The sequence below is a fragment of the Typopeltis vanoorti genome, chromosome 1, assembly GCF_054136105.1.
Source record: "Typopeltis vanoorti isolate ZY-2024b chromosome 1, IOZ_Tvanoo_1.0, whole genome shotgun sequence".
Classification (NCBI taxonomy): Eukaryota; Metazoa; Arthropoda; class Arachnida; order Uropygi; family Thelyphonidae; genus Typopeltis; species Typopeltis vanoorti.
Window position 1 is genome coordinate 183,211,840 of NC_143549.1, and position 17,644 is coordinate 183,229,483.

A 17,644-nucleotide genomic window follows, 5' to 3' on the forward strand; every position below is an offset into this window, starting at 1 on the left:
ACCTTTACCTATTGTGAAATACTCAGTTTCTTCAAGATCTGTTTGGAGAAACCGAGTATTTCAGTCTCAGAGAAATGCTCTGGGACTCCCATTGTTCTTAACACATTCCACAGTTTCACATGATCTACAGAATCAAAAGCCTTGCTATAGTCAAGCAAACAAAGGCAGACATTCTTTTGATATTCTTGTGCTCTTTCTATTATCCATCTGACATTGGCGATTTGATCTCTTGTTCCTCTGCCTTTTCGAAATCCTGCCTGTTCATCTGGCATTTCTCTCTTCATGAATGGTTCCAGTCTTTTCTGAATGATCTTAAGTAAGACTTTACTTGCATGAGAAATCAGTGCTATAGTTCTGTAATTTTCACTCTTTTACATCGCCTTTCTTCAATAAAGGTATATAAACTGATTTTTTCCATTCCCTATGCCATTTAGTTGTGATCCAAATTCGCTGACATAAAGCTGTTAAAATTTTAACTGCCTCTTCTCCCAGGGCTTTGAGCAGCTCAATAGGTATTCCATCTCTTCCTGGTGCCTTCTTACTGGATAGCTGTTGCAGTGCCCACCTCACTTCACTCTCCAGTGGTACTGGCTCCTGTGTATAATCCTGCTCTTCAAATTTCTCAATTTAAGAGTCCTTTCTGTAAAGGGCTTTTGTATACTCTTTCCATCTTTTTTTGATGTCTGCAGCTTCTGTAAGATACCCTTTGCGTTTACTTTTCAATATTGTCACTTTGGTACTAAACTTCCCTGTTAGTTCTCTGATCTTTTTGACAAGATATCTTGTTTTTGTCTTTATTTGTTGGCATTTCTGGTTAAAGTAATTCTCCTCGTCTCTTCTGGCTTGTCGTTGAAACTCTGCACTCAAATGCCGTACTTCCTGCAAACTGTGCGACAGACTGTGGCCTTCATTTTCCCCCTTTCCTAAGCAGTTTTGATGGCTTCTGACAGCCATTTAAATTTCTTCTTCTTACAAACTCTTGGAATATTCTTCTTTGCTTCTGTTTTAATTATATCTCTAATCTCTTCCCATAGTTCATCTGGTTCTCTTTCACACAAATTGAGTGTTTGAATCTGTTCTGTATACTAATATTGCATTCAGCTGGTATGTTTCCGAGATCATATCTGATCGATATCTGTGTTGTTTTCAGTTTCTGTAATTTTAGATGTATCATAGCCACTAATAATTCATGGTCTGTTCCACAGTCTGCATCTGGAAAAGTTGTGACAGACCGAATTGCACTTCTCCAATTTGATTTCTGTATTGTCCATCAGGTGATATCCGTGATATCCGTGATATCCATAAAAGAAGATTGTATGCTGTTTAAAGCAAGTGTTAGTAACAAACAAAGAATTCTCTGCAAAAACTCAACTAGTCTCTTCCCCGCAGCGTTATGAATACCTAAACCAAAATGACCTGTTATTCCTTGTTCCTCAGTCTCTCCCACTTTTGCATTCCAGTTTCTGTGCGCTTTGGTGTTGCATCTATCACTTCTTGTAACTTGCCATAAAATTCTTCAATGTCTTCTTCTTCTTCTGGTGCCTCTGCAGTGGGTGCATAAACCTGAATGATGGTCATATTCATTGGATGATGTCCACTCACTCTGAGAGAAATGATTCTGTCACTCACTGGATTATAACCTAATATATACCTAGCCATCTTTTTTTTTCCTGAGTAAGAAAGATACTCCATTTTTAGGACTTGTCTCACAGTCCCCTGACTGAAAATGGCCTGTTCCTGTCCATCTAAGTTCACTTATTCCCAATATATCCAGCTTCTTGTGCTCCATTTCCATCTTTATTATTTCCAGCTTACCTTGGTTCATACTTCTAACATTCCAAGTTCCAATCCTTGGGTTTCTTGTGAAAGGATATAATATTTTTAGGAATGACAGAAGAGATAACAAAGGAAAGAGAGTACTACTAATGATATTAGACGAGTTCAGTTAGGATGGAAACACATAAAAGCAATAATGGTAATAATTTCCCATGCAGCACTGAGTTTGAAGCTATCTGGTATGAAATGGAGGCTAACAGAATGAAATATATGATGGGGGCATCACTATAAAACTGGCAGTTCATTTGCTTAGGCTAAAGAAATGTATTGCCAAATTATCCAGATGAGCAATTAAACAAGTAATTATTATGGGTGACTTAAATAATCTGAATATTGAGTGGGAGAAAACTCATAAGAATGAAGAATTTACTGAGCAATTGCATGACAACTTTTGCAAGCAGCATGTGAAAAAAGCAACTTGAGAACAAAAACATTAAATTTGATCATAGCACCAGAAGGCATCTCAAATTAAGGATGTGACAATTTTACCACTAGTTGGTGACAGTTATGTGATACCTGGGAAGTGGCCAGCTATATGGATGTTCCAATCCATTTATTTCCAATGCTCCATATCAGCAGTGAATAGGAAGCTTTGAAAAGATGCTTAAATGATGCAGTATCTCAATTTGTCCCTAGAGTTCAAAGAACAGAACAAACAAAATGGAAGTGAGATGGATGTACAATCTCATTAAACAAGAGATCCATTAGAAGATGATGTGAAAGGAATATTGTGAGAATGAGTGTGAAAGGATTTATGAAATATATAAAGCTCACATCAGAAAAGTTACAAGTATTGTACAGAAAGCTAAGTTGCAATATAAAAAAAATTGGTTTCACAGGCTAAAGTCCACCAAAAAGAATTTTGATGGAAGTTTTTTCACTTGGCTATGCCGTCAATTATATATTTGGTTTAATCCTTTATCCCAATGTAAACAAACAAAGTTTGGGTCTGAAGTATTTTCAGGACTGGGGAAACTCATGTTAAAGGTGGTATAAGTTCTCATCACCCTGCTTTAGCATCTTCCAAAATGCAAAGCACACCTCCTTGCAGACATGTATAATGCTATGCATTAAGGGAAATACTTCAGGCACAAACTTTGTTCGCTTACACTTGGATAAAGGATTAAACCAAATATATAATTGGTAGCATAGCCAAGTGAAAAAACTTCCATCAACTTATCTCTAATCCAGAGAATTTTAATATAAGGTGTGACACCTTTTGGCAACTGGTATAGGTATACATGACTTCTCCATTACTTCCACCTTAGTATCACCACCTCTGGGTCTGGCTCCCACTGATGAGATCTCAATAAAGGTCGAAATCGGTCTGGGTAGTGGCCCTTCCCTTAATGCATAGCATTATACATGTCTGCAAGGAGATGTGCTTTTCATTATGGGAGATACTAAGGCAAGTGATGAGAACCATACCATCTTTATACCACAAGTTGCCCCAGTCCTGAAAATACTTCAGGCGCAAACTTGGTTTGCTTACCTGGATAAAGGATTAAACCAAATATATAAAACAAACAAAAATATTGGAAAAATAATTTTATTGTTATGCTGCAAATAGGAGAAAGAAACAATGATTGATTGTGGAAGAACTACTTTACCGAATGCAGATGGTACCCTAGTATTAGAAACAGATGAGGTAAAATAATGAGTGCTCACTTCACCAAGATCTATCAACCAGATGTATATAACATGGTGTGTAGTGATACCACTACATTGGATGAAAAGATGGCAGTGCATGAGAAGGAAGTTCTAGAGATGCTGCATAACCTGGATAAGAATTGGGACAGATGGGATATCAGCATGTGTGCTAAAGGAATATTCGGCCGAACTGGCTTGTTTGATATATTTGCATAATTTGAATCTTAGCTCAGGACAGATCCCACAGGAATGGAAAGAACATTCCTGTGGGATATGATAATTCCATTGTACATGGGTGATGCAAAAACTGATGTGTCTAACTAGTAACTATCAGTATCTCTGGAGTAACTGTAAAGATTTTAGAGAAATTGGTGAGAACGTGCATACAGAAATGGGTGGACAAACAAAATATACTTTGCAAGGAACATCATAGGTTTACTAAACATAGGTCACGTCTGAGCAATTTCCTCATATTTTATAATAATGTTACAGCTGAATTTGATAAAGGGAATGGATACAGCATGATATTGAGGGACGTTGCTAAGACATATGATAAGATACCACATGAAAGGCTGCTGCATAAACTAAAGAATATGGGAGAATATAGGATTAGAATATAAACTACTGGCTCAGATAAGTGGGTGGCTGAAGGACAGATATCAGAAAGTGGATATGGGGGATGTGAATCTGCCATATTTAATGAGACCAGTGATTACATATTAATGATATTAGAAAGGAGCTGACGGGTGATCTTCAATTGTTTGCTAATGATGCAAAGATAGTTAGGACAATCAGAGATACTACTGATATACAGTATCTGCAGACAAACATTAAAGGCTGTCGATTCAATGTATGTAAGTGTAAAGTCATGCACTTTGGTGTGATTAGATATCCAACGTCATATTATATTGGTGGGATTATACTATAAAAACTGATTAGGCTAGGGATCTTAGTTTTGGTGAATAGGCAGTTGAAGTTCAAGGACCATATAGCAAAGATTGCAAATACAACTCAGAGAATAATTATAATGCTGAAATGAACCATGACATGTAAAATAAGTCATTTTGCCTCTTTACAAGGCCTTGATAAGACCTCACTTGAACTATCATAAGCAGGTCTAATCTCCTGGTTTCCATGGTAATTCTGATGAGTGGAAAGAGTGTGCAAAGGAGTGTTAAAAATTATATCAGGATGGTGGAATACTGATGAAGACAGATTGAGAATTTATAGACTGCAGACATTAGCAAACAGGAGAAAGAGGGGTCATATGATCGAGATTTACAAATTTCTAAAAAGGATAATATAGGATTACGGTAGATGGAATTTTTCATTTAATGCAGAGTAGGGAAAGGATGTGAGAGCAACGTTGGAAGTTGAGAATGAATGCTGTTCAGAAGGTGATTAGGGCTAGATATTTCTCTCATAGTGTGATGCATGATTTGAATGAATTGCCAATAGATGTGGTATGTGCAAGCAGTGTGAATGAATTCAGGAACAGGTATGACAGCTGGTGTGGATAATATGGCCTTCTTCAACGAGCCCTCGATACTAGGAGGTCTCTCTTAATAATAATAATAATAAACTATTCTTCAGGTTCACACGTTTGCTACATATAATGAGAGTTGATTATACCTCTAATGACTGAGTTAAAACTCATCAAAATTCAAACCTGATTGTTTTAAGATATTAGGGTATAGTTAACTCTAATTTAGATGCCAAAAATACTACATACAAAAATTTTAAATTGCTATAAAACAAATATCATTCAAAAATAATCATGAAGAGAAATGTTCAATAATAATACACATCATATTCATTGTAATAATACACCCTCTGTCCAAAAAGAAACCAAACTTTTCAAAAAATAGAAGAAACTAGTGGTGCCACCTGTTGTTGAGCAGCAACCTTCATTAGTGTATAACTTGGCTTCTAATGAAACAAATGTCATAAACAACTGTTTATGACATTTGTTTCATTAGAAGCCAAGTTATAGTGCCAAGAGTGACAGTGTGTTTTGACGAATGGTCGGAAAATGAGTTTTGAACAAAGAGCTGCGATCGACTTTTGTGTTAAACTTGGTAAACGCATCAAATGCTTCAAAAAGCATACGGTGATGAATGCTTATCTCGTACTCGAGTTTACAAGTGGTTTAAGCAATTTCAAAGTGGTCGTGAAACGCTTGAGGACGACGAAAAGCTGAGCTGTCCAAAAACTGGACTGAGCGACGTTAACATCCAAAAAGAGCACGATTTCATCAAAGAAAACCCAAAAATGTCCGTGAGATTAATTGAAGATGAATTGGGGATTCCAAAATCAACTGTGCACAACATTTTGACCAAGCGTTTGGGCTTTCGTAAATTGAATTCACGATTTTCCCCCAAAAGTTCACTGACGATCAAAAAATGTATCGAATTAAACACTGCAAGGACCTCATTAAAATCACTCGTAAGGACGCAAACTTCCTTGAAATGATCATTACCAGTGACGAAACGTGGTGTTTTGAGTATGAGCCCGAAACAAAGTGCCAGAGTGCTGAGTGGAGACCACCAGAAGAGGAGCATCCGAAAAAAAAGTTGCTTGGAGAAGTCTATAAAGTAAAGACAATGCTGATTTGTTTCTACGATTCCAAGGGCATTATCCACAAAGAATTTGTTCCACCTGGCCAAACGGTCAATGGCGAGTTTTATCTCGAAGTTTTGAAGCGATTGATAGCGAGAATTCATTGCGTACGGCATGAATATCGTGATGCAGGCAGCTGGTCACTTTTGCACGTTAATGCACCAGCTCATCGTTCAAACATTGTGAGGCAGTTTTTGAGTGAAAACCAAGTTTGTGTGTTGGATCACTCGCCGTATTCACCTGATTTAGCACCCTGTGACTTCTTTCTCTTCCCCCGGACTTCATTTGGCGAAAAGCAATAGACACCATTGAAAATGTTCAAGCGGCAGTAACCACGACCCTCAACAGTATCCCAAAAACCGATATAAAAAAGTCATTTAACAAATTAATTGACCGTGCCAAACGCTGTATCGAACATGAGGAAGAGTATACTGATTGAAATAAATGATTTGAATAATTATAATTAGCCTGTGTTTTATTTTCTATCAAAAGTTCAGTTTCTTTTTTGAACAGAGGGTGTACAATATATACCTAAAATACTTACTTTCACTTCTTCCCTCATCATTTCAATGAAAGCTTTTCGTTGCCTTATTTCCTCTTCATCAATTTTAAACTTTTTGGCATTTTTTTCAACAATGCCTGAAAATGTATTAAGGAAAAAACTTTTCCTCCTGTTTGGATGAATAAGCACATTTTACACTAAAAAATTTCTAAAAGATAATTGCAATGTAAATTAGACTAGTATCAAGAAGACCACAAAACAAAAATGATTTTTTATATAATTGCATCACTGCTTATCTCTGCATCAGCACTTTCACAAAATGTAAATCAAATCAAATTCTGGTGATTTGAGCACGTTTTCTCTTTCAAAAATTGTTCTAAAAAAATTTAAAAAAAAACGGGAACCTTTAAACCTTTGTCTCCCTGCCCCTCAAATTTTCAGAATATGTCTTTTAAATTGCATTTTCATTTCTGTTGTATCACAATAAATATTCATATCTGTTTACTAAAGTAAAGAGCAAAAAGGCTTCACTTCAGCGATGCAAAATTATATAAATTAAGTGGATATTAAATCCAACATAATTTCAAAGCCGAATATAGTTAGAAACTAAAAGTTTCTGTATTCAGATTTGAAATTATGTTGGATTTAATATCCACTTAATTTATATAATTTTGCATCACTGAAGTGAAGCCTTTTAGCTCATTAGTAAATATTTTAGTGAATAGGTTACGCACCGACCGAGAGTTCGCTTACGGAAAATACATCTCTCTCACGCTTCGAGTTTTTGCTCTCTTAAGTTTCTGCCTAGTCTCTGACAAAAAAAGCAATGAGTTTGAAACATCAGGCTAGTAAAACCTTATCAAACAAACAATAGGAGGCGAATATATGGACGGTTACTAATGCCCGTGTTTCCTATCGTTTGGCTGGAGGCAACCCATAGAATGGTGGCGAGTGTATTCCCATAAGCTCTCTGGTCAAACTTCGCCAAAACGTTTATAGTTTCTACCTATATTATTATTATTATGTGATACCTCCAGGGAATCGAAAGACTCATCAAGGAGTGTGTGCCAACAGCATCGAATGATTGACCCCTTCCAACTACTAACTGCACTCAAACTTGCTTAATCTTTTGCCTGAGCCATTAGTAGCAGAGGCTCTACCAATCGATCAACCTTCGGCATGAAACTTTTATAATTTCTGTATTTGGCTTTGAAATTATGTTGGATTTAATTATTCACTTAATTTATATTTATATCTGTTCTGTAGTACAAATTAAATAGCATGTTCTCATGAGCAATACAATATATGAATCACTGATGTTTAATGTAATTTTTTTTACATAATCTGAAAACCCTATCTAGGGACCAGATATGGAATGCTTAAAGTTCTATAACTTAAACTTCAAACCTGAAGTTTAAGCCACTTCAGGTCTCCAAGAAGCAGGACAGTGGTCTTACACCAGCTGATGAAATTCATCTTCCACCCAAAGACATTCACAAAATATCCATGGTACACAATGGGATTCAAACCCAGCCTGCTATGTGGAAAGAAGGTGTGCTTGCTATCCTAACCAGACTGAAAGTAAAAAGACTGAAGAATGCTATACGTGACTTATTTGATAGGTTTAAAGCTGGCAAAATCACTCTCAAAGACTACCTTCATTCCAGGACTGGTCTTAACCAATACCAGAACACAATAATCAAGCTACATTGATCACTATGTGCTGGAACATCTTTTGCTGACTGGTTTGACATCTTTCATCAACATCACAAATCTTTCATCAACCCACAAATGACACTAGAACAAACCCAGCATCATGCCAATGTTTGTAGGGAATTGACTGCTAATTCTCATTAAGATCATTTTAACAAACAAACTGGCTCTGCAATGAAAAGGAGAATTTTATATATATATATATATATATATATATATATATGTAGAAAGTATTTTACCTTGGGTATAATAAATGTTAAAAACACCAAGCAATTTTAACCTGGTTTTACTCCATTTCCCAAGTAAGCAAACAGACATACAAGTCAAGTTTGCGCCTGCAAGTGATGCAAGTCTAGCTGATCCTACAGGTAGTGCAAGACCAAAGCAACGCGTGGTAAAGGTGGCATAAGCTCTGATCACTAATCTTAATATTTACCCTTAATGCCAAAACACATCTCCAAGAAGGGGATGTATGATGTTTTGTATTTTGTATTAAAATACTTTCTACATTTATATCTCCTCCTGAGATTTTTATTTAATAATGTTAAAACACCTTATGGTAACTTGTTCTGGTAAAATACTTATAAGCTCTGTATTACTAAAATCTTGATTTCTAGCCTGGCTCCCACTGACGAGACCTCAATAAAGGTCGAAATAGGTCTGGGTAGTGGCCCCCTTGCCTTTAATACAAAACATCATACATCCCCTTCTTGGAGATGTGGTTTGGCATTAAGGGTAAATATGATTAGTGATCAGAGCTTATGCCACCTTTACCACGAGTTGCCTTGGTCTTGCACTACCTGTAGGATCAGCTAGACTTGCATCACTTGCAGGCACAAATTTGACTTGTATGTCTGTTTGCTTACTTGGGAAATGGAGTAAAACCAGGTTAAAATTGCTTGGTATTTTTAACACACACACACACACACACACACACACACACACACACACACACACAGAAATACCTTGATTATCGCGGTTATTGTTGCCACAAAAAAATACCCCAATAATCAAATCCGAGATAAATAATGCATGTAAAATGGGTGATCATTGCCAAGGATTTTTCAAATCTATTAATTAAATTTTATATATCAAGTAAAAAAGAAATGTGTTAATCGTGTTAAGTAAAAAATGAAGGTTCATTTAGAAAAACAAGATTATTCTTTAATTTTTATTTATATATAAGAAGTACATACAATTATTCTTTCTTGGATAAAAAATTGGTGTAGAGTTGTCAGTGGAATTTTTTCTTTCTTTTTTCTTCGTATAAAACTCGGTAGCAATGGATGGAATTTTCAATTTCCTGACGAACTTTCATTGATCGCTTGAGATTAGGATTGCCGTTCAAGATTTTTTCTTTAAAATTTTCAGCAATTCTAAACATTTCATCCATTTCTTTGAGAGTAAATTCCTTTGATGCCACGTCGATTTGTTCGTCATTATCATCAATTTGAGCATCGTAAGCACGTTCTCTCTCTCAAGGTTAATTAGGTCTTCATCATCCAGCTGTTTATCATGTGACTGAAGCAGGTCCTGAACATCACATTTTTCAATTTCTTTTAGTCCTAGATCGAAGCCAAGCTTAGTTATGTCATTGATAACACAGGTTACTTCATTTTCAAATCCTTCAAAATCATTTGCACAATGAGGAATAATCTTTTGCCATGCTGCTCTCAGGTTGCTAGACGTTACTCACTCGATGCTTCCTTGACATTCTCAATGAATTTTTTATATTGAATGCCTTCCAGAATTCTGTCAAAGTCATAGCTTCATCTCCTGTAGTCTTTTCTATTGCTTGTGAAAAAGTTCTTCGTAGGTAATATGCCTTAAAGGATGCGATTACACCTTGATCCATTGGCTGGATGATGGAAGTGGTATTAGGTGGTAAATAAATAACTTGACATTTTCACACAAATCATTCACTGCTTGGATGACTAGGTGCATTATCTAATATCAACAAGATTTTAAAATCAAGATTTAATGACTTGCAGTACCTTTCAGCTTCAAGACAAAAACAGTTTTTAAATCAGTCCTCAAAAATAATTTTTGTCATCCAAGCTTTTCTATTGAATCTCCAATAAACAGGGAGAAAATTTTTATCTAAACTTCTAAGCGGATGAGGATTTTGTGAACGATAAATAAAGAGAGGCTTCATCTTGTAATCTCCAGAAGCATTGCCACATAGTAAAAGTGTTATACGCTCCTTCGAAACCTTGTAGCCAGGCTGTGATTTTTCATTTTTTTGTTAAAAATGTTTTATTGGGCATTTTTTCCCATAATAAGCCTGTTTCATCAGCATTAAATATCTGATCATCGGTATAATTTCCTTCTTCGATGATCTGTTGCAATTCACCAAGAAAACTAGCCGCTGCTTTTTCATCGGCATTTGCAATTTCACCTTGTACACGAACACCATGAATGCTTGATCGCTTTTTGAACTGACCAAACCACCCTGAACTTACAGAGAAAGTTTCTTCCACTACTGACACCGAATCATTTTCACTTTCTAATTGTTTTCTTTTTAAAGTTTCAAACAAATTCAATGCTTTTGTTTTTATAGTCATTTGACTAAGAGGAATTCTCTTTTGGTTACAATCTTCTTATCCACACTGACAATAGCGTTTCCATTTCAATCATAAGATGGCTTCTGTTTCTCGCAGTTTGGGATCCAGACGAGGTTGATGCACTTTGTCCTATTTGCTTATAATTTGCAGCGTGGTCTAAAATATGGCAAACAATTGATTCATTTAGACCGTACTCTCTTGCAATTTTGGCTTTGGTTATGCATGCTTCATACTTATTTATCATATGCAACTTATCTTCTAAGCTGATCACTCTACGTTTCTTCTTGATAGCTGTAGACTTGATATCATCCTTGTTTCTTTTAGCATTCATTGTAGAGGTAAATAAGAAGAGAAATAAATATCCACATGTACTTCAGGCAAAGGCAGACAATTACTGGTGAGCAGGCGCCATCAGATAAAAACGAAGCGCTACAAGAGAGCGATACCTGGAGAGTGGTGACCTGAACTGGTTGCATATGTGGTGGGCTACATCTCGCACCATGATAATTTGAATTTGGAGGGCAATAATTGAAATTTTGGTATAAAATTACAAACCGCAATAATCGAGGTATTCCTGTGTGTGTGTGTGTGTAAGTTGTTTAACCTGGATAACGTAGTAGTCCTAACAAGAAGCCAATTCAATAATAAGATTCATGTATTCAGTGTAATTCTGAAAAACTACAACAAGTGTATACTGTTCTGTTTGAGCAATAACAGGCGCTAGTCAAATAAAAGTGGACAGTGTTCTTTCAACAAGACAATGCCAAATAGTATACTGCAGTTCAGATGAAAAAGTATTTTAAAAAAAGACAGGATGCAGCTTCTTTCTCACCCAGATGCACCATCTGATTATCAATTCTGAATGATGACTTATTTCTTGCATAGAGAGAACTTCACTGGTGAGGAAATCAAAACTGGGAGCCAAGTGTTTTTTTCCATCCCTGGGCCTAATATTATAGAAAGAAGGAAATGCTCATGGAGAGATAGATCAAGACTATTATGGACCTGACAACTCTTACTCTACAGCAGATTGCCTAGCCAGAATTACTGACCTTTGGATATAAGCAGTAGAACGATGGGGATAAACTCATGTAGATGCTCTTGATATTTCCAGGATTTTATCAGGTCTGGCAAAAGGCTAATTATCCTATGGTATGACTTATACCCTTTTGCAAAATAAGATCACTTGTTCAAAAACCATCCACCATAATAAGTAATTATTCACTACATATCATGGTGAATAATTTTAATAATAACATTATGATATGCAAATATGATAAAGATATAAATGTCTTTGAACATGGTTATGCATGTGGTTGAAAAAATATGCTTTGGGTTCGGACCTTTTAAGTATGTCTGGGGAGGTAAAAGAGAAAATTCTAGAACAAGGCCAAATAGATTGCAAATCTAATTATAAGAATAGGCTAGGTGGTAATTTATTATGTCTATACACAAATGCCAATATGTGGATTGCAGACTGGTTAACAGGAGAAAGAGTGATGATATGATAGATGTCTATAAACTTTTGAATGAGTGTTATAGGATATTGTCTGATGAAATTTTTCATTATATGGAAGGTGGAGAGAGAACACAGAGACATTCATGGAAGTTAAGTTTGTTCACAGTAAAGAAAGGGGTAAGAGCTAGGTTTTTTTCTCTCAGAGAGCAGTGAGTGAGTCGAATATTAACATTAAATTAAAACACCACTCAAATTTGATGGGAATGAATGCAACACAGATATAGAAACAAAAATAGTTTCTATATTTTGTCTGTCAAAGAGACACCTTCAGGGATACAATATTGCAACTGTAATAACACACAAAATAATAAAGGTACTCAGGGGGCTAAAGCTGGATAACTGTGAGGTGACCTCCATGTACAGAACCACCCAGAGTTTCTGACATAATGTCCAATCCTCACCTTCTTGTGGGTAATTTTGATAGATATCAACCTGGATAATGAAAGAACAAGTATGGGCTCACAATTTGGGATTTAGCCGACCAAACTACAATCTTATTGGCTTAAATCATAATGCAAAATTATGGTACAACATGACAAAAATTTATGACCAGCTAGGGCACTGCCAGGCTAAACAAGGTTCCCCCATTGTTTTCGTCAGGGAAGGATGAAAAAGAAAACATCAGCAAGTGGAACAAATCTTGGAATATATTCCAATTCAACATCAGCAGAATTCAAGATTGGCATCATCAACATAAGGATCAATGAAAGAGAAATGGAACTACCAGAACTGGATAAATATCAACAAAATAGGTGCTAACACGTTCGCTGCCAACTACGAGTATACTCGTAGTTGGTAAACCAGCTACACAAGCCAGCTACGAGTATACTCGTATGACGCTTACCACCGGCAACGAGATTACTGTACTGACCTTGAAGAAGTGAAAATGCTTGGCTTGTGGAGCTAGCATCAAAACTGTGTATTCTCATAGACAGTATATGCTCTGCACAAGCCAACTACGAGTATACTCATATGACGCTTACCGCCGGCAACAAGATTACCGTAATGACCTAGAAGAAGTGAAATTGCTTGGCGTACGGGAACAGACTATGCCGAAGTAGCGTGGCAGTGAACATGTTAAAGGCGAGATCTTTCTAAGCAACAAAACAAGATGTTATATTCAGGCAATGATGATCAGGGAAAAGGAATAGTTATAGTATTCAACACTAAACACAATAATAATCTTCCTGAATGGTAGGCAATATCAAGTAGGGTGATGTGGACAAATATCAGAATGGGGGAATTGGACAATGACTTATTTGTGCCTATGGTCCTACAAAGGAAGAAGTGGAGGAATTAATAATAAAAGTATCTGCATACCTGCTATATTTCTGTTCAGGATATGGATTAGTCATTACTAACATAGTGTTCCAACATCAATATGTGCACAAATACAAATGGAGGGAAGTCTCATCAACAACGATTGCCATCAACAATAATTATGTCACTGTTGATGGCAGTATCTTCATGCTGGTTCAGGACACAAGAGTATATACAGAGTGTATGAAATAGGAATTAATCACCATTTAGTTCTGAGCAAGATAAATTTAAATATCTTACTGAAAAGAAAAGTGTTTAAGCTTTAAAAAGAATCAAAGTTGAGCAGCTCTCAAGAGGTGAACTGTAGACTCAAGTCCATAAACATTATTCAAATAAAAATGAATATTTGCAAACAAGAACCAAACATTGAAAACTCAGTGGGGAAAACTCTGAAGGAAACAACTAATTGATTCAGCTAGTGAAGACATGCTAGTGAAGACATGCAGTGAAATTGCTTACAAAGATAAAAAAAGTCAGATCTGCATGGTGAAAAGTCTTGGGAAGACTTTGGTAAGAACACAGATGAATATGGAGTAATTAATTTGAAAGGTTGCTAAATGAAATGCGCAATGAAGGTATAAATATGGAGGTATAAAAGTTTTACAGTGGCTACAGTGAATAATTCAGAAGGCATGGTCACAGGATTGAATTACAGATGACTGGAGTATAACTATCATAGTACCCATCTATAAAAAAAATAGAACAATGTGAGAATTATACAAAAATTTCCCTACTGAGTTTTCCTAGTGGGATTTATGGAAGTATTCTAAGAAATAGCTACGAAAAGTGAAAGGAAAGCTTGGAGAAAAACAAACTGCATGCCAGGCCAAATAAAGGTTGTCAGGATCAGATTTTCACTTTAAGAAGTATCTGTATTTAAGTTTTGTATATCTGGAAAAGGTATATGACAAGGTGTGAAACCAGGGTGCACATTATAGCCACTGTTATTCATCATCTATATGGATCGCATTATGAATTAAAGCAGTATTAAACTCAATATTAAAACTGGAACGAATCTCAGCTTGTTAGCTTATTCAGATGATGTTATACTCCTGAACTGCTGCAATAAATTTAGTATGAAAATCAGTAAAAAAAGACAGCCCCAATACCTGGGGCACACCACTAGTGACTTTCTTCTTCTTCTGGGATATCACTCCTGATTACACAATTTGCTGATGCCTATCAGACATATAATCTCCAAAACGAGCACACTATTTACTATCCAACCCCATCTGTTCAATTTAATTACCAGTTGTTATGGAGCAATCTATCAAAACTCTTTGCAATATACATTGATAAAGATGTATATGAATCACGTCAGATGGCTATCGAATGTGCAACATTCATTGTTGCATATGGTCTTTAGCATTTGGCATAATGGAAGTCTGATAGGTTATATTAATATATAAGAGACCAACAAATGTCACGAAGCATGAGGCAAGGTTCCTGTTTACTGTGCCATGTCATATCGGATCAGTTCAGAGGATTTCTTAAATGTCCTTAAAAAGAAATTGTCTTCCAGGTAAGGCATCGAGGATGAGATGTCAATTCATTTCATGATGTTCTGAGAGAACATGTGCTGTGAGGCCATTTTTACCTTTCCTTTTATATTTGTCTGATATTCTTTTGTACAATTTTAAAATGCTTCCAGTCTGTCTGATATAAGTTTTGCAATGGGTACATGGAATGTTGTACATACGCCCCAGGACATTTAGTTTAGAGATAACTATATATCTGGAAACTATGCCTAAGTAGGATAAAGAAATAGTACCTTTATAACTATTTTTGCAATTGTCTAAGTTGGTTTCTGAAAATAATTTATTCAGTACCTTTTTTGAGTATCCATTTTAAAGAAATTGGTGGAATAGATGATTAAGTTCATTTCTTTTTTTTTCCCATCAGAAAAGAAAGAAAATTGATTTTTTTTTAAAAATCTTAGTGAATAAGAGAAGGAAAGTGTTAGCATGCAAGTATAAGATAACAAAAAAAAAAAAGTTTGTGCAGTTTCTGCAAAGTTAATATTTTATCAAAACATTTTTATGTGGAAATGGTAGTTATTCACTGATGCACTTTGAAAGTATATAAGCAATGTCAAGTGAGTTGATACTTAACAAGAGAAGTATTTTGTAAAATAAAACAGTGAACAGTGATAAAAAAAAAAAAACTTGCTACTCCAATGAGAGCTATTAAAGAACATTTGTGGTCTCTATATAAACTGCGCACAAATGCTACATAAACTATCAGCAGGATACTTATGGAATCCAAATATGATATAAGAAATTTACAACCTAATGCTAAGCCTGGAAGAATAATAAAAATATGATGCTAACATAGCAACACATTTGGGGAACAGTACAAATTCAAATATCTCAAAAATGAGTTGATAAATAAAGTACTTAATGTGTCCAAATGTTGAGATGTATATAGGCAGACCCCAACATATGTAAATTCAGGCTTATGCAAATTATCCCAAAAGAGATAAGGGAAAAAATTTTGAGTTATAAAAATTTTACTTAACACACTACACATACTGGCCACTGAATCAGAAACTTTTATTTAATACCGTGTTGGACCTCCATTACCCTGAATTACAGCACATATCTGGTGTAGCATAGATTCCACAAAGTGATAGATTGCATCAATGTCTACAACATACCAGGTGTTCACCAGACAGTCTCCTATAACTGGCTCAGATTTGATGGAAGAGATTTTGACAGGTTCAGATACAGAATTTGTCGTGGCTGGGGAAGATTGCAGAGGTCACATCATGCTTGCTGAACAATTTTTGTGCAATGGAGAGTAGCACTGTCGTCCATGAAACAACCATCACCTGCTGGATAAAAAGCATTGCAGGATGGACTTGAATAGCAACAATGTTCGGATATTCCTTGGAGGACACCAGACCTTCTAGCAGTATCAAGGGACCCATTCTGTACCAACAGAACATGCCCCACACCACCTCCAGAACCTTGAGTTGTGTTTACAAGGCAAGCTAGGTTCACTGCTTAATTGGATCCTGCCAAACTCTCTGCCTACTGTCAGTATAGGACAAGGTGTATCATGACTCAGACCACAACTTTTTTTCAGTCCCCCAGTATTCAGTCACAGTGTTCCTGACAGTACAGTAGATGAACTTTCTGGTTCTTTGCAGAAATCAGTGGTTTCTGTATAAGCATAGGACTGCCAATACTGATCCCCTTCAATTCCCTGCACATAGTTCAGTGAGATATGGGTTGGGAACAGCCTTCATTAAATGTTTCAGTCAACTGCTGCACACAGAAAGTTCTGTTTGTCCATACAAGCCTTCTCAGATGATCTTGTTCCTGACAGACTGTTTTAGGGCCACAGTTATGCTTCTTAGACAAGCAATCTGCATCATTTTTCCACTGATTAAACACATGGGATACTTCACCTTTTGAGAAACCAGTCAGCTCTGCTGTTTTCAAAACTGTGACTCCAGCCAGACAGGCACCCACAATAAGCCATTTATCAAACTTGCAAGATTCTTTGTTTTTCTCATTGTGATCAACAGTATTGATTGCTTACCAGCAGCATTCTTATAGGACACAGTGCATGGTGGTTGTATGTTACCAAGTATTTCACATATACGCTGCATAAAGTGATGTTTATGTACATCTGCATAAAGGTTTCTAATTCAGTGGCCTGTATATGTAGGTTACTCACATGTCAGACAGTCCATATAGTGCATTTGTAGGCTCTGCCAAGGAGACGATTATTAACTTAAAAGCTTATGATATATAATGCTTTTGTGCAGGCATTGGAAGCTATGGATAGAGATCCTAATTTAACAGTCTGAGATATATAGAAGTCTTATAATAGTATATCAAGTTTTTAATTTTCCAGGAAATGACAATGTATACTAGAATATCAATTAAAAAACTATATAAGTGGATATTAGAT

General features: G+C 36.0%; 1 protein-coding gene across 3 annotated transcripts in view; it reads right to left on the reverse strand.

The window, feature by feature from the left end:
* LOC150110691 (syntaxin-6-like) overlaps positions 1-17,644 on the reverse strand; it is a 136,023-nt gene that overhangs the window by 74,279 nt on the left and 44,100 nt on the right. For all 3 annotated transcript variants that reach the window (XM_090395680.1, XM_090395671.1, XM_090395662.1), the window contains exon 3: positions 6,650-6,744. In XM_090395680.1, coding sequence (XP_090251806.1) covers positions 6,650-6,744 — 95 coding nt within the window. The remainder of the gene's footprint in view (positions 1-6,649; positions 6,745-17,644) is intronic.